Here is a 26,614-nt window from a genome sequence, read left to right as displayed (position 1 = left end):
TGAGGTAACAACTTTGCCTCACCTTCCCTCCAGGGCAGGACCCTTCCTACCCACTTTGATCTGAAACATTTACATAATCCTTCTATCTCATCTGGTGTCTACCAATGAATGCGACTGTGTATGCCCAGCTGGACTTGCATATGTTCACCTGCAGGCACCTTGAGGAGGTGTTCTTCTGGGCCACCTGCCATACAGTAACTGAGGTGCAAACCTGTCTTCCTCAGAACCCCTGTGAGGATTCCTGTCTGGTCCTACCTTTCCCACAAACGTTGGGACATCTGATGGTGGCATGGGCTCTACTGAAGTAGCACCTTCTCCTCTATAAGGAAGCCATCTGTCTTGCTGCTGTCAGCACTGCCTCCTGGATCCCTTGCTTCTTCATGGTGCAGACAGTTGCTCAAAGCCATCCTTCGCTGTGTTGGAGTACGATGACCCCAGATAAGGTCCATGGAGGTCACTGTACCCTTCTGGACCCACCATTTTCTGGGAACGTTCTCTTTTTCAGTGTTATAAGACACCCCATGTTCTTTTATCTATCTGGTCCTACACCCACAATCCATTTCTCTGAGAAACCCAGACTGTTGGCTGAACAGTGCTCCCAAAATGTCCTCACAGAAACTTCACCCTCAATGTGAATAAACTTACCTCAGCATCCCCTGATCTGTGCTGATGACTCACCAGCATTTATATCCCTTTCCTTCCTTAGTAACGGAACCTTATTTCTATTCAGGGAAGCAATGTGCCCAGTGAGGACGGCTTTACTCCTCACAGCTGCCTGTGTGATTGAGTTTGGGCCAATGGGAATGTTGTGGGATGTTCCTTCCAGGAAGGCACCTTGGAACAAGGGCAGTTAACAGGGTGGATTGACAGAGCATGGCAGGGGTCCTTGCTGGGTTTGACACCAACCACAGAGAAGATGTGGGCCACATGGCCATGGACTGGGTGTAGTTAGAAGGCACATAGCTTTACCCAAGGAAGCAGAAAACCTTCATATTCTGAGTGCCAGGGATGATGGGGCAATGCGAAACTACGACCCATGCCCTCATCCCACTGCATGAGAAGAGGGGCTATGGGCCTGTCTACATAGGCACTTCAGGAAGCACCTTAAGCCAGCACTGCAGGAAATAATCCTGCTCCTACTCTTGACAGGCTACCGTGGGCCACTACCTTCTGTGCAATCCCTAAGCCTTAGCTCCTCCCTACTAGAATCCAGGGATAGGCACAATGTGAAGTACTGTAATGCCTGGAAACACTATAATGCCCTGGAGACAGTGTTCACACTAAAGACACAAGGGCTCACATTTCATTTCATGTAAGAATTCCCAGGCTTAAGGCTCTTGCCAAAAATGCTAAACTAATTTAATCTGTAGCTTCTACTCTGAATTTATGAAGTCTATTTAGTGATTCATAAGGACAGACTCACAGGGTAGGAAAGATTATCCGAGAAGGGAAAATGGCTCATCAACCAGGAAAGATAGACAATGGACCAGTTCATCTTCACAAGAAAGCCAACTGGAACAACTAGTGGTGTCCAGATAAACCAGTAAAGATATGGGCATTTGAGAAATTCATGTCTATGGTTACATGGGGATGCAGGCACATGCATCACTGGCAACACTCCAGTAACAATCCATCCTCTAGGGAGAACCACAGCAAAAGGCTCATAGACTGTAATTACCCTGGAATTCCACTTTTGAGAAATAATAACTTCATGAAATCATCTCAATCAGGAGGAGGGAAGGGAGTGCAGCTTATATAAAAATACTCACATGGTTCAAAAATCATAAACAAATACATTGCAGTGAATTTTAAAGCCTGAGCTTCAAGGTTTAATTCCTCAAAGAATATTCTAGAGCTACTTCACCAATGTTAAATGGCTTTGTTTGTACATTATTGTCAGTACATGAAGATGTGCATGTGAAATGGCAGTCTCCTCCTATGTAGTTTCTACCACCATTTTCAATATAGACATGTCTGAGAGTACCCCTCACCCCCGCAGCAGAGAGTGGCTACCCTCCTACAACCATTTACACAGTGTGGAGGGCAGCCTATCATCTCCCAAATGGAGGAAGAAATGAGGACAATGTACAAGCCAAGTGCCTGGCTTCTGGGACTGAATGAGACATCAGGAAAAGAAGCTGGCGCTGTTGCCACGGCTGACTTTATAGCGCCGTAACCAGGCAAGTAGCTTGCCTGAGTCAAGAAGTCTCATTTAACATTCTCAAGAGTGGGAGGGAGGGAGGCAAGAGCTGTCACACGGTTTTAGCTGCCACCCCTGCCTGCCCTGGCTGTGTGGTATGGGATCCACTGCACAGGAGAAGAGAAGCAGTCCACGTGGAAATTGTTAATAAGCCAGTGGCATGTCTGCACTCACCTTTAAGGAGGTGAGAAGGTCAGAAGCTCTTACTGTAAAGTTAGGAGTGATAGTGATGGCTCCAAATACCGTCCCTCCTCATAGCAGCTGCAAGGGGAGCCCTGCACAAGTGTTCCAGGGCTGCTATGACAAAAAGAAGGTGCTATGACAGACAAGGGGATGTAAAAAACAAATATCCACTCTCTTATAGTTCTGGAGGCAAAGAAATCACAAAACAAGGTGTTGACAGGACTGTGCTCCTTTGAGAGTTCCAGGGGAGGATCCCTCCTGCCTCTTTCAGCTTCTGGAGGCTGTTGGCATTCCTTGGCTTACTGCCTCATCACTCAAGTCTCTGCCTAGTCTTCATATGCCTTCTCTATATGTGTCTTCTCTTCTGTCTCTTATAAAGATACCTGTCACAGGATTTAGGATCCACCCAGGTAACCCAGGAAACTCTCATTTTGTGGTCTTTAACTTAATCACACCAGCAAAAAGGTCCTGTCATAAAATATCTTCTGGAGTCCATAGAACATACCCTCGACTTCATCTCCTTGACTACAATCTGTGCCTATAGAGGTCTGGATTTTAAAGATAAGTAGCCAACTAATGTGGACATCAATCAGGCCAGGCGCTCTGCCTTGTCTGAAGGACAAGAAAAGAAATCTATAGTGGCTACTTTAGCCCTTGACCAGCGCCGGCTTCATGAATGAAGGTTCGAAACATGAGAAACCTCTAGGGAGTTTTGAATCAAAGAGACAAGACCCTAATTACCTTTAAACCAGCTCCAGGGCGGCTCCTCCTAACTCCAGCCTCCAGCCACCTATTGTGGTGGCAAGGTTTGCTAAAGAGGCTAGCGAGAGAGAGAGCACGCCAGGGAGTGGATTTTTATTGGGGAACAAAAAATTCTGGGGAAAATCCCATCCAAAAGATTAAGGGGGGCAGCATCCCAAGGTCAGAGGCGACGCTTGGGTCTTCGGGGTAGTGGCCAGACACGTCTCCGCATGGACAAGCCCTCAGACCTGAGAAGGGTGGGGAAAGCTCTAGACACAGGATGTGCCTAAGTGCCTCTCTACCAGCCAGGGTGGTAATTCAAATCACGTGTGAGGATGGCCTCCCATAGGCTACAGTGATGGTCCAAAGCCAGCCCCCAATCATTAGCAACCCCCTCTCTGCATCCACATGCTCAGGGGAGACATTGTGTCAGGTCCCATACAGCAGATGCAGTGTAATACATGGAAGGTAATCAGGATCCTCATGAATCAAAACAATCTGCTTACTGATTTACAATATTATCTCAGATACAAGATGAGAAGACAAATCTGGCCCCAAAAAGTCACCAATAAATAAATAATTAAATCAAAAACACAGTAAGCCCTCAGCTCCCATAAACAGTAACATTCCTTAACACTCAACATTTACTATGCTGGGGCTATATGGTTAGGAATGGGGAGAGTCAGGCAGAGCTCTACACCCCAGTCAGAGGTGACCCCAGGTGCAGGTTGGGACCTAGCTGATGGGAGAGCCATTGCAAGAGGGTTATGATGCTCTACATGACTCCTTTTTCTGTAGACCCTTTACTCCTTTTTCTGTAGACCCTGTTCAGTATAAGAAACCAGATGCCCAGGTTGAGAGAAACCTATGATACAGTCAGAAACTGAAGGCCCAAGGGCCCTCTGTTGGGCCACTGGTGCAAGTTCTGTAGTTCAAAGTGAAGCTATGATAGAAATATAATGCTATCCACTGACAGTAACAGCCTTCCCCCAGGAAAGGAGCCCTCTAAGATCAGGCAGGTGTGGCTTCATGGCCTACCTCCACCCCTGGACATCTACTTACCATCTTAGAATCTCAATATCATAACCTATAAAACGAGTTTGCAAAGCGCCAAACAGCATTGTAAGGCACCTCACCTGAATCCTGGCTCAGCAACATGTTCAATAAATGATGACCATTAGTATTAGATATTAATGCTTTGGGATCTGACCATATCTTATTCCATTTGTATTTGTACACACAAGTTTACAAGACATTCAAAAAAAGTAACATGGCTATGAAATATCCATGAAGAAGTCAGAGTCACCTCTAGCAATGAAAACCCTTAAGAGGTGAGCAATATTGTAATAATCATATTTTACAGAAATAATGTAAAGTAAAAGGAATCTTTGGCAGATTATAACTCCAACAGGTTTTGAATATCATGGCTATGGGCTTAGAGACCAGTCACAAATGTCAGTCATAACTGTCACAGGTGAGGAAGTTATCAGCTTCAAAGTGCAGTAGACCACGTGAAGAGGGCTTGCCAAGGGATCCCCACTCACAGAGGGACTACTCAGAATACTGAGACCTTCCCCACAATCTGCACTGAAAATTGGCATGTTGGCTAGAAAACTTGAAAGGGGAAGACCTGCTCTGAACGTAGGCAGCACCATCCGGTAGGCTGGGGCCCAGATGGAAGAAAGGAGAAGAAAGGTTGTTGAAAGCTCAACTAAAGGCAGGAGGCAGGGATGCTCCAGACAGTACATTGGGATAGAGGCCCTAGCGTCACAAAGACCCAGTGTGGTTCAGGTGGCCAGTACAGTCAGTGTGTTGCTCACATTCTTAAATCTCAACAACTGTGCAAAGCCCGAGTGAAGTACAGGCTGTGAGGATACTTAGATGTCAAACAGGACTCAACAGAAAGGAGTCAGTGGTGTTCACAGGAGGCTGCAGCCTGCAGCTATCTCAGTACTGCCTTGATACCCAGGTTTTATATGGTTTGGTATAGGGATAAGGGACTAAGCTGCCAGGATGATAACAGCTATATGAGTCAGGGTTCTCCGGAGAGACAGAACCAAACCGCCGTGTGTGTGTGTGTGTGTGTGTGTGTGTGTGGTGTTTTCATTTATTTGATTGTCTCACATGATAACAGAGGTTGAAAAGTTCCATCTGCATTCTGGAAAGCCAGGGAAGCTAAAGCTACTTAGTACAAGAAACCAGATACCCAGGTTGAGAGAAACCTATGATACAGTCAGAGACTGAAGGCCCAAGGGCCCTCTGTTGGGCCACTGGTGCAAGTCCTGTAGTTCAAAGACCAAAGAACCTGGAGTTTGATGTTCAAGGGCAGGAAAAGTATGCCCACTCAGGAAGGAAGAGCCAGAGAGAAAGATGTTCTCCTTTCTTCCATCTGGGCCCCAGCCTACCTGATGGTGCTGCCTACATTCAGAGCAGGTCTTCCCCTTTCAAGTTTTCTAGCCAACATGCCAATTTTCTGAAATATATTCACAGACATATCTGTAAATATTTACCAGTTCTTACAAGCCAGTCAAGCTGATGCCCAAAGTCAACCTTTAAAGAGTCAACTGACACACTGTCACAGCACTCATGAACAGAAGAGCACTTTCTTCTTTCTGGCTGAATGCTACCTCAGCACAGGATGTGGGACAGAGTGAGATATAAAACAAAAATTGAACTACCTTGGCTTGTACAAGGCTGCCTGGAGCCCTGTGTCAGACCCCATGAGTATCACCTCTGTGAGCAGAGGTGTGCCTGGGTGCCTGGGAAAATCAGAACCAGGGACAGGCAGAGTCCAGTCCCACTGCTGGAAACTCTGCATATCTCACAAAGGACCTTAGGCGAGAGAGCAAGCCACAGCCCTGGCAGCACTGAGCACTTGCTATCTGTGCTTGGGTCAGTGGGTACCCCTACATAACCCACAATAAACACCATTTTCCAGGTTTAATGATGAGATGGAGCTAGGGCATTGACAGCACCTTCCCCACTTAGTCCCTGGACCATGTATTCCCTCTTAGCATGCAGGCAGCCAGGACAGAGTGCCTATGGGTCTGTAATGCTCTCTGCCCTGTTGACACCAGCCAGGATGGCTCAGACAGGTCCACCACCACTGAGTACCACTTACAGAAATTGAATAGATCCTTGTTTCTTTTTTTTACTGAACACTTTGCACATATAAAGAATATATTTGTATAAAACTTTGAGGTTTTTTTGGTTTGAAACTATATTTTTCTTTTCATCTCTACCATGCTCCACTTAAGCACCTCCATAGAAGGAAAGAAGAAACAAAAAGTTAGTTCAAAATACACCATGCACCAATTTTCCTGCAGGAAGCCTCCTTTTAGGTAGCACACAATCTCTGCTAGCAGGGATCAGAGTTGCCACAGAAGAGGTGACTTAGCAGCCGACATACCTGGCTCAGGTGTGCAGCCCAATTTGTGGGAAACTATTAATTGATAACATTTTAATTTACAACTTAATTTGAATTTACAACTTAATTTCACTGTTCCAACATTTAAGTTATGTTTTACCAGCTTTTGGGTGAGAATCACTTAGTCAAATAAACCTGTTTATCTGAATTTATTAGCTCTCACCCACTAGATTGGCATTTGGAAAAATTCAACCCACTTTTTTTTTCAGTGTACTTGTTTTTGTGTTACATATACGGAATAACCAAGACCCTGAAGGCTGAGGCTGCAAATGGGAAGACCCACAAAGGTGCACTCTGAGCAGTAAGCAGAAATGCTCAAGAAATTCCATTTGCCCCGACTGCATGAATGTCAAGATCTGGCTGCTGAAATGTAAAGACTGGGTCAAGGGGTATTACATCAAGTTCGAAACCTACCTGGCAGCTCTGCACACACATACCCACACTTACCAAAACACACTTCCCTGGCTCGAGGCTCCAGAGGGAACTCTCCGTGTTGATCTTGTGGGTGAGTTTCCCTTCCATGAGAACCCGCTCCCCGCTTTCTTCCAGCATGGCCACACGGATGGAGCCACTACTAAGGACCACTGAGACCTGGAACACAGAAGAAAATTATCTCACCTGTGAGGGTGGTCACTGGTGTGCTGTATGATGGAAAGACAATCATTTCTGGTACACATTTGCATACTATAACACTCATCAGCTTAACTAGGCATCTGTGTAAAGAAAGCCATTCCAGACTAATCCATATCCAGAGCTACCGGCACATTGTCAGTTCCTTCAGGCAAACACAGCAAAAAGTCTTTCTCAAACGACAACATCAGGTGCTATGGTGGAAGTTACTAGTTTTCTACCCAAGTCCCATTTACCTTCTCCAGTTGGGGAAACTGATTGTCACGGTGGAAGGTAAGCAGAGGGGACAGGTGGTGGGTGTTTTCCCTGGCTTCCCTTGGAGGATATAGAAACCCAGCCCTGGACCACATCCAGGACAGTTATAATACAGCCTTATGCTAGGACTGCTTGCTGTCATGCAAAAGACAAGCACAGCCTCTCTCTCTAAGTCGCTGCATAGCCTGTGACCAAAAGGTCAGCCTTCACCTAGGACAATGAGTCCAGTTACTCTGGTTTGTATTTTGCCTTGGTTCTTTACAAAACCATGTTCTGAGAAGCCTTAGGTTATCCTCCTCCTTCTATGCATGTCCTGAGAAGAAACCAGTTACATGCCTGCCTTGTCCTGGGCACACTCCCTGTCCCACCACCTGTCTCCACACTTGATTGGGAACTACTGGGAACAGGTTTTCTTTACTTCACACCATGTAGCCCAGCCAACACTCTCCAAAGCAGGGTGAATGCCCACAAGAGGTCCTAGGATCAGCAATTGAAGGAGGAAAGAAAACAGAACTCTTCTTTGAATGTTACACTCACTCTTTTTAAATTCTAAAATCTACGTGTTTTATCATGTAAAAATCCTTTTGTAAGAGTAAAGGCTGAGTATCTCTTGTCTGAAATGCTTGGGACCATAAGCATTTCCAATTTTGGAGTTTTTCAGATTTGGGGATATTTCTATAGACACGTCAAGGATTTAGTATCCCTAATCTGAAAATCAGAAATATGAAATTTTTCTATTACAGATGTTCAACCTATATTTGTACAATGTACAGGTTAAATAGAAATTGGCAGAAAGTACTTTTGAAGCATTTTTCTAGTAAGTTTGTGGAATTACAACAGTTTAGAGACTATCTGGCAGGTGCTCATTAAATGCTTAGAAAATGACTGAAAAATAAAATCCTCAAAATTACAGAATTTTCCAAGTGGAGTTTAGTATTTACAAATGAAATGATACTATAGCTTAAGCATAGTTCAAATACCCATGAATACAAAAGAAAAGGGAGTGACCATGTGCAGCGATTGCCCCATCAGATGCTTCTCAATGAAAGACTATGTGTACATTCAGGGGAGGAGGTGGCAGAAGCGCTGCCCTAGAGGACACAGGACCCCTGGGAAAACTCAGCCACAACATTCCACTTGTGTCAGGCTGCACTGCCAGTTTCAAGTACAGATTCAGAGAGGCATCCTCCCAGGAGGTCCCCTTGCACTAACCTCTCATACAAGTATTCACTGTAGAAAAGACTGTAACCTGTCAGCTCACACCAGAAAATCTTTCTCAACATAAGTACAACATCAGGTGCTACGGTGGAAATTACTGGTTTTCTACCCAAATCCCTCTACTATCTTCAATTAGGGAGACTCTCTCTCAGGCTAAGAAGGTGAGCAGAAGAGACAGGAAGTATGGGCTGGGGATGTGACTCAAGCGGTAACACGCTCGCCTGGCATGTGCGCGGCAGTGGGTTCGATCCTCAGCACCACATACAAATAAAGATGTGTCCACTGAAAAGTAAAAAATAAATATTAAAAAATTCTCTCTCTCTCTCTCTCTCTTTAAAGAGAGAGAGAGAGAGAGAGAGAGAGAGAGACAGGAAGTAGGTGTTTCCCCTGACCTCCCCAGAGGCTAAAGGAGCTCAGCCTAGACCATAGCACATGGGAGAGCTGCAGTCCTGTAGAGCAGAATCACACAGCACTGCCCACCTTCTAACAGCAAAAGAACATAAGAAAACATGATGAAGCCCAGCTCATTTCTGGATGAATCTTCATAAATCCTAGGCCAAATCCAGTCTGTGAATTTCTGTGGGTGATGACCAGACTGCAGGTCAAGACTCCCTTAGTACTGGAGTCCCAAGCTCACTTTAACAAATAAATTCTCCTAGCAGCTTTACATGACATGATAATTTCCAACTCTGGGCAAGATTCTCACATGGCCTATCCAGAGGAATGAACTAAATCCTCAAGGGGAAAAAAATCAGACAAGATATACTCGTTGAAAATATCACACCTTGAAAAGAAGGATATCACTCTGACCTGCAGCCTACAGAAATGACATTAACAAAGAACAAAATCTCAGTTAGTAAAAGGAGAAAAAGTGGGAGCTCCTTAGGAGCTCCCATTTTTTTGAGATGTTAACAAACCTATGGAAAATAGAAAAAGGAATGGCAACACGCAATAGATCTACAGAGTCAGGGACAGCTAGGGTCTCCAGCTGGGAGTCAGCAGGCATGGAAGCAAAGGTGAGGTCAGGGACACAGGGGAATAGCTGGGAGCTAGCCCCAGGGAACAGGTGCATGCATGGAAGCCCTGCCAGGAGAGGCAGGATTCCACTGTTTGTCCCAGAGCAAAGGATAGCCTTCTTTCAGAAATCCACCAGGTATCTGAGGAGCATGATATGGATATGAATGCCCCAAGTGAAGTCCTATTCACTCAAGCACTGGGACACCCAAGGTCTCAAACCCTGTAAAGTAAAGCTAAGCGGTCTACCACTCAGCTGTCATATGGTGGGAAGAACAGATCACTGACACACAACAGAGAAACTGTCAACACTGCCCCACATTCAAGAGAACAGGGAAAAAATTTAAAAGAAAAGAAACAAAAGATTCAGAATCAATGCTGAAGATTCTGAGGGACAGAGTCAACTATAGAAGAAAAAGAAACAAGTTCAGCATCTGTAGATACAATTAATAAAAATAGGGTGAATTTAAGTTGTGGGTAAATTACCTTTGCAAAATGGTATGACATGTAATAGTACTTTCAAACTTCTGAATTCAGCCTAAGCTGAATATTGAGCTATACAGTAAATAATGAATAAAATTCAAAAAAAAAAAAGAAATAAAAGAACTATTAGGGGGCATTACAGCTTTTGAAACCAGCAGCATGAATAGAAAAACTTAAAAACAAAGATTACAGAGCTAATTAGAAAAACATTTATTCAAATATTTCAATTTTATATCCTTACAAGATCTGAGAAGATACTGCATCAGTGGAGCCAGGATAAAATATGAAAAAAGAGCTAGTGGGGCTGGGGTTGTAGCTCAGTGGTAGAGTGCTTGCCTAGCATGTGTGAGGCATTAGGTGCAATTCTCAGCACCACATAAAAATAAATAAATAAAATAAAGGTATTGGGCCCATCTACAACTAAAAAATAAATAATAAATAAAAAAGAGATAGTAAACCAAAAAGAAAGAACACAAGAATTAAAAACATAGTGGCTAAAATAAAAATTTCAATAGAAAGGCCATAAGATAAAAGTCAAAGAAATAAAAATAGAGATATAGAGATCAATTTAAGCAATTAATTGGACATTTCAAAAATTATGACAATAATAAACAAATTTCCCTGGGCTGAAGAAAAATATGCCTTCAGATTGAAACAATCTACTGAGAGCTAAGCAGAATGAATGAAGAATAATTTAAATAAGATCATGTAATTTCATAACATTGAATGCTTTAAAAAAGGTCCTCAGAGTTCCAAAGTGGAAGAGACAAAGTTTACTCACAAAGAATCTGAAGGATGAGACTTTTTGAATTAGTAACACTGGACATAAGAAGTGTCTTTTTTTTTTTTTTTAAGTTGTAGATACACACAATATCTTTATTTATTTCTATGTGGTGCTGAGGATCGAACCCAGTGCCTCACATGTGTTAAGCATGCACTCTACCACTGCGCTACACAGCTCCAGCCCCCAAAAGAAGCATCTTTAATCTTCCAATGGGAGAGCTATTTTAAGACAGAATTCTAAATGTGTTGAAATTATGAAATAAACAAAAGGTTAAAATATTAACACTTTAAGACATATAAGAACTCTGAGGTGATTTGACTTGAATCCCATGAGCATTTTTTTTTAACTCTGACACATATCACTTTGAGAAAAACAAAATGAGAATGAAAACGTAAAACAAAAGTCAACTGGACCCCCCCCAACCCCCCCATAAAAACAAAAACAGTGCACTTAATCTAGAAGTATAGGATGGTAGCTAAATAGCAGAACTAGAGAGAAATCAGTCAGACTGAAGTCAGAGGTAATAGTTTCAGGAAGAAGGTGATTTCTAGACAACACAGTATAATTGAGTCTGAGTAACTCTGAGGTTATGAGGAAAGTATAGTACTTTTGACAAGATAAAAAGTGAGGCAAAAAGAAACTAGGAAAATCAAAACAATGGAAAATTCCTAACCCAAAGGCACGTCAGTAAATCCAAAGGTATGTCAATAAAAATGACAAAGTAAATAACTCCTACAAATCTCTATCTTACATAAAAGCAACAAGAAAAATGGCAAAAATTATCTGAATCAATTTCTTATGAACTCTGGAAACTAACCAAAGGTTTGTGGGAACTCAAGAAATATCTAATCACAAAAAAATGACCATACCCCTAGTAAGAACAGTAAGCTCTGTGACATTTTAATTTGTGCCAGATGCATCCCTACTCCCTCGCTCCTTGGCAGTTTGCATTCCTAGTGCATCCTAGCACCATCATAGGGAGTAAAACAAAGCTAGAGCTCTTTCAAAACTTTATTCCAGCAAAGGCCATTTTTTGACTTGTCTGTTGACTTACTGGAAGACCTTGCTTGCAAGACTGTTTTCAACTAGACTGTTTTACCCTCAGGAAGTGTTTGTTGAGAACAATTATGGGCAAGTGTTTAACTTTGAAATTATTAAAGGTAGTGGATAACAACTGAGGCAAACAAAAGAAAAGTCTGGGGAATAAAATATTCACACAGCTTTGAAAAACTGACATATTCCAGGACATCTAGAAGGACACATAAATGTGTAGAGCTCAATGCATGCTCAGGAAAAGCGTGGTAAGACCTGAGGCTCTTATCTCTAGACTGACCTTGACTCTGTAGGAAGGAGGCAAAGGCTAAGGATGAGCTCCGGTATGCACACAGAGCCCCTTGACAAAGGCTGAAATATTTACTGGTCTCAGATGTTTAAAGAAATCTACCTAATCATTAGCTGACCCTTAAGTTCACCAAGTAGAGTTCACTAGCCACCTACATCTAAGAAAATAGACTTTACAGAATTAGTTCAGGAAAGACACTAAGTAAATAAACAAATAAGAAAAATTACTTTAAGTACGAATAGCAAACAACCATGGGGAAAAGAGGAAATATGATTCTTAGGCTTACCACACTGTGTTATTTAAAATACCAACAAAAAAATTACAATACATGCAAAGAAACAAGAAAGTGTGGTCCATACACAGGGGAAAGAAGGCAATCAACAAAGTTTACCCCTGATAAAGCCTAAACATGGACTCAGTAGAAAGTCTATAAATCAGCTATTTAAAAAATATGCTCAAAAAGCTAAAGAAACCTACGTGTAAAGAACTAAATGAAAATATGAGAGAAGCCTTAGAGAATCAAAAAAGTGAAAAGACAACCCACAGAATGGGAGAAAACATCATGACAAAGCTGTGCTATCTAAAATATGTAAAGAACTCTTACAACTCTACAACAAAAACACAAACAACCCAGTTAAAACATGGACAAAGGACTTAGGTGGACATTTCTCCAAAGATATACAAGTAGACAAAAAGCACATGAAAAAATGCTCAATTATTAGTCATTAGGGAAATGCAAATCAAAACCACAATGAAACACTACTTCATACCTAGTAGAATAACTACAATTTAAAAACAAAAACAAAAGCAGACAAGTGTTGTTGAGGATATGGAAGTTTGAAATTTTGAATATTTCTGATGGTAATGTAAGATGTGAGACAGTGTGACCATCTTAGAATATAGTTTGGCAATTCCTCAAAAAGTTAATTATAGCTAAGTATAGTGGCACACACTTGAAATCCCAGAGACTCAAGAGGCTAAAGCAGAAGGATGGCAAGTTTGAGGCCAACTTTAGCAACTTAGTGAGACCCTATCTCAAAAGTTGAAAAAAAAAAAAGGACTGGGCATATAACTCAGAGGTAGAGCACCTCTGGGTTCAAACCAAAAAAAAAAATTAATTATAAAGATACCATATGATGCTGGGGATGTGGCTCAAGTGGTAGCGCGCTTGCTCCGTGTGCATGAGGTGCTGGGTTCGATTCTCAGCACCACATAAAGATATTAAAAAAAAAAAAAAAACCATATGACCCAGCAATTCTATGTTTAGGTATTTACCTATAAGAACTAAAATTGTATGTGCAAGGATGGGTAGCGGAGGAACAGAATGGGGTGCAACTGGGCATAGAGTGGGGAACACAAAGATGTTCCCTTCTCTTCAGTCTCAGCCCACAGGACAAGTCCAGAGACACAAGTGAAGGACTAGCAAGGCATCTGAAAGAGGGACAGAGGTTGAGGCTACATCCGAAACAACCTTGTGGCACATTCATGCTCAGGGAGATGTCACCTGGGGTACTGATAGGAATCCTCTAAGATTAGAAATGATATCCAGAAAGCCGAGTGATTCATTATCCTTACTGTAATAGGATTGTACACAAGTGCACTGGGTAGTTATATCCCAGGAGCACATCCACATATGCTAAGCATAATAAAGTATTCAAGAACTGGTTTAAAACCCAAAGTATTCCCCACCAACACATCATACCAGCCTCATCCGCATACAACAATTTGTAACAGATGGTGCATATAATCTACAACAGTTTTTAAAATTACAATTTTTAAAAATCAACACTAGTGTCCATTTTCAACTCCAGTTGTTATCTCCCTAATTTTGTTCAATTTCAAGTTCACATGTTTTTTTCTTTCTGGTGGCACTGGGGATCAAACCTAGGACACCTTGAGAATGCTAGTCAAGAGTCCTAATGCTGAGCTGCACTCCCAACCTTCACCTATATATTTTTTTAATAGTTGCATTCTAGAATGTCTATATCTAACAAACACAATAGAAAAGTCAACTACAAGTGCTAAAGTTCATACTGTTAGGCTGTTGGTTATTAATGCATGAGATAGAGCCCAAACTGTTATACGGAAGGGTCTTCTTTCAGAAAAGCATAATATTTCATGTTCCTAACAATTAAATTGGAAATATTAGTAGAACAAGACTGCTGTAAGGGGGATAAGAAGATCAAAGTAGATTATAAGGCAGCAAAAGCTCAAATAATTGATTATCATTGAAACGTTGTAAAAATGCTATCTACTTTCCCTTTTCCAATTCTGATTCAAACTCCAGAGGCATTTTTATAAATAACTGATTAGCTGAGTGAGATGGCTCACACCTGTAATCCAGGAACTTAGAAGACTCAGAAGTAGGAGGATCAATAGAGTTCAAGGCAAGCCTTAGCTACTTAAAGAGTCTGCCTCAAAATAAAAAATAAAAAGGGAAAGAGGTACAGCAGAGTGGTAGAGCACCACTGGGTCCCCTCTCCAGTAAAACAAAAAACAAAACAAAAAAAATTATTATGACTACATAAAAAAATTACTACGTTGTGCAAGGAAAATACATAAACCAACTCAGATTCTAAATAGCAAAACTAAACAACAGATGTGCAATACAGTAGACCTCCTCATGCACAGTTTTACTTTCTGTGATTTCATTTATCCACAATCAACTGTGATCAGAAAATATTACATGAAAAACTCCAGAAATCATAATTTATAAGTTTTAAATTACATAATATTCTGAGCAACTCGATGAAATCTTGTTACCAACCCACCCACCCTACTCCATCCCACCTGAGACATGAATCATCCTACTATCCTGCATCTCAGTTTTATATGCTTTTTGCCAATTTATCACTTGGTAGCCATCTTGGTTATCAATTCTACTGTCATGGCATCATAAGTACTTGTGTTCAATAACCTTATTTTACTTAATAATGGCCCTGAAGCACAAAAGTAGTGATGCTGGCAGTGCGGATATGCCAAAAAGACGTTATAAAGTGCTTCCTTTTAGGGGCAAAAAATGCAAGTTCTTGACTTAATAAAGAAAGAAGAAAATTGTACTGAGGTTCTAAGATCAATGTTAAAAATGAATCTTCTATCCATGCAATTGTGAAGAAGCAAAAGGAAACTTGTGCTAGTTTTACTTTCACACTCCAAACTACAAAAGTTATGGCCACAGCATATAAGTACTTAGTTAAGATAGAAAAGGCATTAAACCTGTAGGTGTTTTTAATTGATGGCACTTTGTTACATCAGGAAGCACTGAACCTATATAAAGGCTTCAGCAAGAGGTATCCTGAAATGAGTGCTACCAAGTCATTTACTTCAAGTAAGGGATGGTTACACAGATTCAAGAATAGAATGGGACTTAAAAAATATAAAATATATAAAAATTACTAGAGAAGTTACTGAACAATATAAAGTATATAACAATCACTGGAAAATCTACTTTTGCTGAAGAAGCAGCTGCTACTAGATTTCTAGAAGAGTGGAAGAAGTTGAATATGGAGAAAGCAAGTTTTCAACTACAATAAAACCAAACTCTTCTAGAAGATGCCCCAAAGAATATACATTCATAAAAGTGCAAAGGAGGCAAAGGGGCATAAAACATGGATGGGCAGATTAACCGGTACTATGAGGCAATGCTGTGGGGCATATGATAAAGCTAGGCATAGTGTACAAAGAACCAACACACTCTCAAAAACAAAAACAAAAATTATTTGCCTGTGTTCTGGCAACATAATCAGAAAGCGTGGGTGACAGCCATCTTGTTTATGGAATGATTCCACCAATATACTTTGCCGCAGTCTGGCTGGGCACAATCAGGAGCCACTTGTCAAAAGAAACTAACTTTATTTTTAGAACCACACACGCCAAACAAAATAGTCTCTCAGGAAAAACCCTCAGAGCCTCAACTGCCACCACCGGCTTTCCCCAAGCCTCTCTCTCCCACACAAGCTTCTCTCCACCTCCCACAATCCTCCTGCTCTTGAGGCCGATTGGCTGGGTCACGTGGGCGGAGCCAAAAAAGTCCCCCAATGAGCAGCTCCGTGGTCTGAAAGGGCAGGGAAACAGTCCAATGAGCATCACCGCAGAGGAGCCAATCAGCTAGATGTTGCTGGGGCCGAGGAGCCAATCAGCTAGATGTTGCTGGGGCCGCTGTGAGCCAATCATCAGCCAGCAGCTGGAAGTTTGCTGGCAGCTGGAAGTTTGCTGGGGCCCCTTTGGCTGTGGCTCTCAACAATACTTCATCCCAGAAATGAAAAAAATACTTGGATGAGGAAGAATTGGACTTCGGAGTCCTATTAATACTAGATAATGCACCTGGCCATCCTGAATCTGTTTGCTATGAAAATAAAAATGTGGAGGTCTGAAACAATCTCACACCTTTAGCCCCTTCACCAGGGAATTAATTTGGTTTGTCAAGGCCACATGTAACCCCTGGTATCTGGTCACATATGATGAACAATTGATGCAGACCTCAATCTGGACATAATGTACTACTTGAAATCATTCACTACTGCTGGCACAGTAGCATTCATCAAAGCTGTAATGGATGAGTTAAAACCAGAAACTAAATGCCTTTTGGAAGAACTTATGGAGAGGAGTTGTAAATTATGTTTGAATGCTTCCTGGGGACAGTAGCTGGGGAAATCATTCATGCAGCAAGATAAGTAAGTTGATGGAGAAGGATTTGGGGATGTGTTGATGACAATGCGGAAGAACATATCAAAGGCCTGTAAGAAGTGATAACGAATGAGGAACTGGAAGAGGAAGAATAAGATGTTGAGTCATCTACAGAGGAAAAGGAAAATGAAGCAGAGACATTAAAGGTCAAAATTATGGATAACAATCCTCAGATAGAACACATTAAAGTTACCCATATGACTACTAGGATTCCAACCTCTGCAGCAACATTTTGATAAGAATCCAATTACAATGTTCTTCCAAAAGGTTTCATGAAAAATGTTTAACTACGGAGGATCTTCAACCACTGACATCACCAAAGCTCAATGATCCAGGATCACCCAAAACAGATGACTCTTCTTTTCACGCATTATCAAAAAGTCAGTAGCCAAATGTGGCATCACAACGCTTATGTCATTCACCCCATTCATCTCATCATATAGGCACTATATAATGTCACATCATAACAAGAAGAATGGTGAGTATAGTAAGATATTTTGAAAGAAAGATCATATACATTCTCATAACTTTTATTATCATATATTGTTAAAGTTGTTCTATTTTATTATTGTTGTTAATCTTTTACTGTGCCAAGTAGAAATTAAATCTTATCACAGTAATTTATGTATAGTAAAAACAGTGTGTGTGTGTGTGTGTGTGTGTGTGTGTGGCGGGGGTGGGGGGATTGGTGCTATCACCAGTTTGAGGCATGACTTAGGAGTCTTGAAATGTATCCCCCAAGAATAAAGGAGAATAGGTATATACATATCATTAAAAAAAAACTGATCTCTAATCCATACAGAACTCTCAGAAAAAGTGTAATAACCTAACAAAATGGGCAGAAGATTCAATTTATTCTAAGAAAAGACTCAAGTACAAAGATGCTTATTCCTAAAAGAAATAAAAATTTATATTATACCTAGATGCTATTTTTCACCGATTCAACTTTAAAAACCCAGAAGTCTGATAATATTGTCGGCAAATTTGTGAAAAAGCAAGGTTTTTTTGTACACTGTTGGTAGGCATGTAGGGTAGTAGAACCCTCATTGAAGGCAATTTTGTAATACCTATAGAAATATATACATGTATTCTATATGATTAAAGATATAATATATAAATTTATATGTTCTATAAATATATAAGTACAATTATGTAAATATATAAACATTATATTTACATATAAATATGTATATGAATATATTCTACATATTTAAAGATACATATATTATATATTCTATATAAAGATATATATCTTTCAATCTAGCAACTGTACTTCATGGAATTTACTCATATGGAGATGCATACATGTAAAATAAAATACACATTTATTGCTTTAGTGTTTATAAAAGACTGGAAGTAACCTAAATATCCATTAACAGGGGACTTATTTAATAACCAGTCTGGCTGCTTATAGGGGGCAAAAGCAAAGGATGTGAGCCTCAGGTGTGAGGGGTGGCCACCTGAGCCAGGTGACTATGGACAGTGGAGTCCACCAAGCATAGCACTTGGTTAACAGAAGCAGCCAGAGCCACCCTGGTGGGGCCAGGCAGACACTGGGCAGGAACAATGAGGTCATCTCAAAAACAGAACATATGTGCAAAAAGGGAAAATATGCATTCACACTTGATTAAATATGCATTAAAAATACCTGATGAAATATTCCCCAAATCTGTTACATGATGACTTAGGTCAATACAGGGCAGATAAAGCACAGAGCCAGGATAGTAACTTTTCATTGGCCATGTTATACCTGTGAACATACAAATGTGTCATGCATTCAAAAATTAGAGAGATTTAAAAATAAAGTAGATAAATGTAGTCTATTAGCCTTTTCTGTTATGGAAGTTTCCTATAATAAAAAGTCTTCCTACAGTGTTTTCCAAATAAGTTCTAAGAAGAGAATGCCATATGTTGTGGAGCTTTCAGCACAAATTCCAGTATCAGCATCAAAGCTCAGGAAATGCTACCACAGGTCTAAACCTGAGGATTGGTAAAAGACATATAAACCATGTCCAGGGGCTCTGGAAGGTTCTTGGGATGAAGACAGAGGTGGTATGGGCATACAATAGGGTGATGAGCACACACTCGTATCTTTGAGAATGAGGACATTTCAGGAAGAAACAGATTTCCTTATCATTCAACAATATCTAATAATGAATTTGTTTACAACAATTTCTCAGCATTTTCCATGCAAAACAGTCAATAAAACAGGGTGGGTGGGAGCTTGAGTTCTGGTCTCCATTCTATTGCCATTTCACCAGGAGAATTTTTTCAACTGCAAAATGCGAGGTTAAACAAAAATCTCCACAGTTCAATTTTCAAAAGCATTTAAATTTTATGATTCAATTAAATGCCAGGTTTATAACCACCCTGGTCAGATAAGCAATCACATGAATATCTGTCATCGACTCAGAGTTCCTTGTCCCTATTCTGAGGGTACACTGAGGAAAGGGAGGGAAAGAAGTCAGCAGCTTTTCCTGAACAGCAGAAAGTGGATTATGCAAAGAACATGGTGAAGAAATGACTAAACCATATTCTACTGAGGCAGGAGATTAAAAGCTTCATACTGAGGTTGGGGGTATAGCTCAGTTGGTAGAGTGCTTGCCTCGCATGCACAAGGCCCTGGGTTCAAGCCCCAGGACCAAAAAAAATAGCTTCATACTGGGAAACTGTTCTTTCAATTTGCCAGTGAAGTGATTTTTTAAAATGCTATATGTAAAATAAGAAATCTTCTATTTTTCCTCTGAAAAAACTTGTAAGTTGCATTGGTGAGTTTCACAAATACCCCAATACTAATGCCTTGTGCACATACTCTCATTTGTTTCCCCTGACCCTTGAGAAGCAAATGTGTCCTTGCCACCATACCAATTTCTGCAGAAAAGAGATCAATGTGAAAAAACTTTAGAAAGGAAAAGCTCTGCTGATGTCTGCAAGGCATCAAACTACAGCTGGAGGATAGAGGACCTGGACTCTGCTGCAATGCTCCATCCAGTAACACCCTGAGTCTCACACCCTGCCCAGACCCAACACAAACAGAGCTGCCCACATAAGGCCTTTCCATCACCAACAGAACCAATTCTGACTCAATCTGTCGAGGTGCTACAATCGTGGCTACCATCATGATTATATCTGATAGGTGCTAAAAACAAAAACCAAAAATAAACACTGCTAACAGGCAGCTATGACAGGTACAGTTAGGGAGCAACTGGAAAGGAGCCAGTCCAAAAAGAAAGTGCAACTCTAAGGAAAAGCCCTTAGACTAGTGAAACCTAATGAAATTAACTTACTCCAAAGTTTTAAATTAAGCATGACTAAAACTCTCAGATCACTAAATGAGAAGCCAAAATTTTAAAGAGATGTTTACAGTATTGTAAAAATGACATGGAAAAAATGCTATTGATAAAAGAAAAATTTCCACTATATAGGCCATGAAAGTTTTCACAAGTAGGTTACAAGTGCAAATTACATCAGTGAGTTTCACAAATACCCTAATACTAAATAAGTCAGTGGCTGATGCAAAAAGCCCCTTCCTTCCACCTTTCCATCCAGTGTGATAAGGAAATGCTCAGAGACTTCTATGTATAGGAGGGAGCCATAGGAGGAAGCACTGGCTTCTGACAGCTGAGACCTGCACGTACTGCTCACCATCTTCAGTAAGTGTGCAGTGGGCCAGAAAGTAGGATAGGAAGAGTCACAGAGATGGGCACTCCATTAGTTCTGGATACACATACAAACTACCCATTTTATGTTCTGTATCATGCTGCTACCTGGAACTGCCTTGCTCATTATGTGCTGACTCTTACTACCCATGCAATAAAAGGGATATATACTTTGGACTGCAGTCTGGGGTCTGTCTTGGTAATCACCAAATAGGTCATGTGCTCAGAAAACATCCACTGCAGAATGAGCCAGATCTAGGGTTATAATTGTTAAACACAGGGCTGTGCCAGGAGTGCTGGTGCATGCCTGTAATCCCATGGGTTTGGAAGGCTGAGGTAGGAGGATCACAGTTTCAAAGCCAGCCTCAGCAACTTAGTAAGGCTATAAGCAATTTAGCAAGACCCTATCTTTAAATAAAATATAAAAAAGGGCTGGGAATATGGCTCAGTGGTTAAGCACCCCTGGGTTCAATTCCCAGTACCAAAAACATAAACAAACAAACAAGCAAACAAACCACCCTGAAATTGTGGTTTAAATTTTTTTTAAAAAAAGATTATAAACTCATTTACTTAAAAAAAAAAAAAAAAAAAGGACCAATTAATCTAGAGGTCATAACAAAAGCATTTCAGAGAAAATAAATCTAAATATGAGGCAGGACAGTTTGTCATTTTGCAATATATACAGGGCAAGACCCTTATAACTTGGTGCTCACAGAGTAGGAGTCATAGCTCCAACCTCCAGTTCGTGGGCTAGCACGGTTTCTGGGGAAGGAATGGCAATAGTAGTCAGCCAACCTGGGTCTATTAAGTCCAGAAAAAAAAAAAAAAAAACCTAGTTTAAGGACAGACCTATTTTCTACCCTTTCAGAGAAAGCCCCAAAAGTCAGATTAAATCCCAGAAAACTATATATATATACACACACACATACACATACCAAAGTGAATAAAGAATAGTAATCAACATTTTTCAGAACTTGGAAACCTTATCAGACAATGAAATGGAAATAACACCCAACCCACTAACACCCCAAGAAAATTCTTCAGGACAGCCTGCACCTGTTCCTGACTTATTCGAACCAGACATGGTGGAGTCATTTGAAGCTGGCATTCTGTGCAGATAATCCCTACTGATCTGATCTGCATCCTAAAGTTATACTGAACTCTAATTCTAGGGGTCACGAGGTACTGGTAAAAGGTATACTATAATGGGTGGTGAGTGGGGGGCGGTGAGAAAGGAAGAGTTATGCAGAGAACTGCTTCTGCCAAAGCTACACCATCCACAGTTCACTGATTCACAGTTGTGATATCATAAAGGTTCATGGTTCCTATTTTTGCCCTGTTCATGGCAAATAAGCATGCCCTATCTGTCCTGTCACAGAATGAACTACATTCATCCAAAACTGGCTATTTCTCCTTATTAGAAGTCACAGTGGGCCTGCCATGGCCCTATCCAACAGCTCAGGTGCAAGACGTCTGCTTATTCCAAGCAGAGACTGGAATGCTGAGGAGAGCCCTGCAAGAGAGACATGCAGCAGGAGGGCTGGAGGTTCTTGCTTAAACCCAGCTTGGATTTTACATCTACCTTGAGCCTAGTGATCTGTCACTTTGTAGGGTGTGGGGTGCCAGCCGTCTGACCCCACTGTCAGAGCAGGGAGTACCCCACAAAAATAAATGTAACTCAACTTCCTGTTACACACTCTACAAAATCTCTTCTTCCATAAACTAGCAATGCTGGTTGATTATTTATTTATTCTTTTTTGTTTGTTAGAGTTATTTTTCCTCCAGTACTGAGTATTGAACCTAGGGGCACTCTACCACTGAGCTATGTTCCCACTGTTTTGCTAAGGTGAAGAAGCTGGCCTCAAACTTGTGAACTTTCTCCTTCTGTCTCTTCAGCAGCTGGGATTACAGGTCTGCACCACAACATCAGACATTACTGATTACTTATAAAGTGAGGAGTGTGCCCAGAGAGAAAAGTATAGTTTAGAGCAGGCACACTTAAACCAAACCACAGCTCTGCTCTTTATACATCTATTCATGATGAATAACAGCATAATTTTATAGTATAGCACCCCACACCCTATAAACTATACTTTTATTCATCTATTCATTCACCCAAACCTGTATCCAGAATGCTCCCTATTCTAGGCTAAACAAGACGGAAACACATGTCTATAAGTTAATAACTTTTCTCAGTTTCAATATCTCATTTATAAAACAATAATACTTTGCTGGTTGCAGGTTCTTAGGAAGACTGAAGTAAGGACACAGTTCTGACACAAATCAAGTCTGTTATACTGTGGATTGGAATTATGTAATGTCACATTTGGCATTATTACCTGGGTTTTTTTAAGTGATGCCTACCTATTTACAACAACCTATAACAATATTCCTATCACAGTTTCCTGATGAAACTTTTTTCTCCCTCTAAAAGATTAAATTCTACTCACTCTAGCTCACTAGATAAAGGTTTTAGAAATCAACTCAAGATGTGCATGTTACAGCTACACCTGACACACCTTCTGTCCCATGAAAGAGCCCACAGGGCACAGCCCACAGGGACTGCAATTCAGTTACTGTGACCTCAGATTCTTCAATTTGCTTCAAGACTAGGCAGGGCTGCAAAGGGGTTCAACCATGACCTGGCATGGTTTAAAGGAGGGTGTAGGGAGATTCCACATTAAAAAAAACAGAAGCAGTTTAGTGCTTGTCAAGAGGAAAGAAAAAGATCATAGTGTGGCACTTATACCTGAATAAGTGGGACCAGTTTCCCAAGAGCATTGGTGATGATAGGCCGGGCCACGAAGCCCAATCAGTGATGGGCTGCATCCAACAACACCAGAGCACTGGCCCTGGCAGTTTCCTTTAGGGAACCAACTTTGGAAAGGAGACTTGGGGTCAGGGAAGCCTCAGTGCTCATGTGTCACCTATGTGAAACAAGCAGTAATAAACAGATATCAGAAGAAGGAGATAGGGATGCTGAGGCACACTGGGCCTGTCCCTCCTTCCTGTACAGCCATCTTGCTGCCCCGGGAGGACTGCAATGTCTAGGGTACACATACTTGGTCTCTCCTTCTTCCTCCTCCTACCCAGTTATCGCATCACAAATCTTTTATCTACATGGCACATAGTTCACCATACATGGAGGGGTGTTACCCACTGGTCATTTCTCTAATGTGAGTTTGCTAGGCCCTAGATTGGTGAATTTGGGAAACCCACAAGACATCCACTATGCAGGCACCTGAGTCCTCATTATGAGTTCAGCCAACTGGACTTTCCTGGGCACACTGAGGCACACTTGATCTTTAAAGGAAATGTAGAATTCACCAAAGTAATGTTTGAGTATACTTTTGAAAAGTGAGGGGCTAGTGTTGTGGCTGGCTCAGTGGTGGAGTATTTGACTGGCATGTGTGAGGCCTTGGGTTCAACACCCAGCACTGCATATAAATAGATAGATAGATGGATAGATAGATAGATAGATAAATAAATAAATAAAAGATCCATTGACAACTAAAAAAATATTAGAAAAAATTTTTTTAAAAAATATTAGAAAAAAAAAGTAAGAGGGCTGGGGATGTGGCTCAAGCGGTAGTGTGCTCGCCTGGCATGCCTGCGGCCCGGGTTTGATCCTCAGCACCACATACAAACAAAGATGTTGTGTCCGCCAAAAACTAAAAAATAAATATTAAAATTTTCTCTCTCTCTGTCTCTCTCTCTCTCTCTTAAAAAAAAAAAAAAGTAAGAAGCTGACCATCTTCAATGGGGCCCTGAGAATGCCTATGACTTTATTAAGTCAGTTGAGGAAATCAAATATATGAAGTTCCCTCTTGGGGTTGATGCTGCTCAGAATGAGAACTGGATCTGCTGTCCCCAAGAGGAAATTCCTGCAGACAGCTGAAAGAACCTCACTGGTAGAAGGAGGCTTGAGGCAGGAGTAGGAATGTGCCTCATGTTCTGAAGCTGATCCTAATCCTCCTGCAACAATGCTGAGTCCCTCCAGAGACGCCTCAGACTGGCTGAACCACTCCCTTGCCCCAGCTGTTACCTGCTTCCCCTTTACCACGTGCTTGGGCACCGGCACCCTGACCTCCAGGTCAGTGTAGTCCTGCGACCAGGTGTAATTCTCACGTACAGCACCGTTGTAACTGTCAGGGTTTTTCTGGAACTGCTCTTGAATCCTAAGAAAGAATAAGAAAGAAAAGATGCAGCCAGGCAGACATGAGCAGCAGGCCCCGCAGGCAGCCTGGCATATTCCACTCTAACATCCTGAGAAGTAACAGACCCAAGTTTCATGTCAAGCTCACTTGCTTTTGCATCTGCAACCCCCTCTATTTTGGGAGGATTTCCTTTCTGATCCTTCTACATGGTTTCCTAAGAAATCATAGGACAAGAGAAAAGCTACAGAAAAGAAATCCATATGTGAATCCTCACATTTAGGAAAGCAACTATGACTACCATCAAAGCACAGCCGGGTCCTGCCAGCTGCCACAGTACTCAGAACTAGGCCTGCCCACTAGTCAGATATGCTCTCATTAACAAAATCCTTGCTCATGGAAGCTTGGTTTTTCTTTCCTTTTCTTTTTTGGACTAGGAATTGAACCCAGGAACACTTCATCACTGAGTTACATTCCCAGTCATTTTTATTTTAAGACACAACCTCACTAAGTTGCTTAGGGCCTCACTAAGTTGATGAGGCTGGCCTTGAATTTGCAAACCACCTGAATCACTGGTATTACAGGCAAGCACCACTGCCCCCAGTGGTGCTTGATTTCTTATACACTGCTTGGCAGGGCCTATCATTTTAAAAAGGCAAAACAATTTAATTCTGCAACTATCAGACTTCAATCTTTATCTGACACTGAGTCTATTTTCTCTAGTAAGTCAAAGCCAAAGGACTGCATTATGCTGTTGCATCATTAGTAAGACATAAGCAACATATTTACTAAGATGGCCTAAAAAAACCCAGTCAACCAAATCCCTTTGAATATCTGTTACAAACAACATGCAAACAAGCCTAGCCAAGAAAATATCTGTCATAAAATTTAACAATGTTAGTCATATACATACTTAATTAAAATGAGGTTAGACTCACAATTCCACTTACTCATTTGAGGATCTAAGTCACAGACAAAAGCCTTATAACAGAAGAGGCAGCCAGACACTGAACATCCTGAAGTGAGTATATACTCAGTCACCTTCTCCAGGGCCTGCTCAGAGAATAGCAGATGAAATCTGGTAGAGAGCCCCATGGACCCAAAAACAACAGGTACACTTCCTTTCAATCATGTGGGAAAACAAAATTTCATTTGCTTATATCTGTGTTGATGGAGACATAAAACAAGGGTCAGGAAGGGATGGTAAAAGAGGATATCCTTTTTCTGGCTAAAGTTTTGAGATAAGAATATATTTGCCCACTTTGGGTGTGCCTATCTCTATACATGCATGAGGCTGGGCCTTCAATCCAGCCCAAGTTCTCTGAGCTGGTTAATGATGGCTGTTAAAGGTTGAATTGTATCCTCCCAAATGATATGTCAGAGTCTTAACCCTCAAGAGCTAAAAATGTAAACTATTTGGAAAGAGGATCTTTATAGACGTGATCTGGTTACAATGAGGTCATTAGAGTGGGCCTTAACCCACTATAACTGGTGTTCGCAAAGGGAAAACATACCCAGAGAAGAAGGCTATGTGAAGAGAGGCAGAGATTGAAGTGATGAGGCTACAAACCAAGGAACAACAAGGACTGCTGGCCACAGCCAGAAGCTGGAAGAGGCTGGAAGATCCTCTCCTACAGCCTTCTCAGGAAGTTTGAGGCCAAACACCCTAATCTCTGATTCCTGCCTCAGAACCATGATAGAATCAATGTCATTTAAGCTGCCTTTCTGTGGCACTTTGTTGTGGCAGCCCAAACAACCACAGAAGCTAATGGAATTGATTTCAGAGATGAAACTCAAAATTCAGCACTGAATATTAGCAGGACCAATAAGTACGAATG

The 26,614-nt window shown here is 41.2% G+C and overlaps 1 protein-coding gene across 1 annotated transcript in view; it reads right to left on the bottom strand.

The window, feature by feature from the left end:
- The window catches only part of Nudcd3 (NudC domain containing 3), a 109,431-nt gene that overhangs the window by 13,757 nt on the left and 69,060 nt on the right, over window positions 1–26,614 (bottom strand). The window contains exons 3-4 of the mRNA XM_046437830.2: window positions 24,668–24,800; window positions 6,999–7,142 (exon numbers count right to left, since the gene is read on the bottom strand). Of these exons, the coding sequence (XP_046293786.2) occupies window positions 6,999–7,142; window positions 24,668–24,800 (277 nt within the window). The remainder of the gene's footprint in view (window positions 1–6,998; window positions 7,143–24,667; window positions 24,801–26,614) is intronic.

The sequence above is a fragment of the Marmota monax genome, unplaced genomic scaffold (genome assembly GCF_021218885.2).
Source record: "Marmota monax isolate L192 unplaced genomic scaffold, Marmota_monax_Labrador192_F-V1.1 WCK01_AAM20220418_F8-fsc00109, whole genome shotgun sequence".
Taxonomy (NCBI): domain Eukaryota; kingdom Metazoa; phylum Chordata; class Mammalia; order Rodentia; family Sciuridae; genus Marmota; species Marmota monax.
The sequence above is the reverse complement of the archived record's forward strand: the minus strand, read 5'-3'. Positions and strand labels throughout refer to the sequence as shown.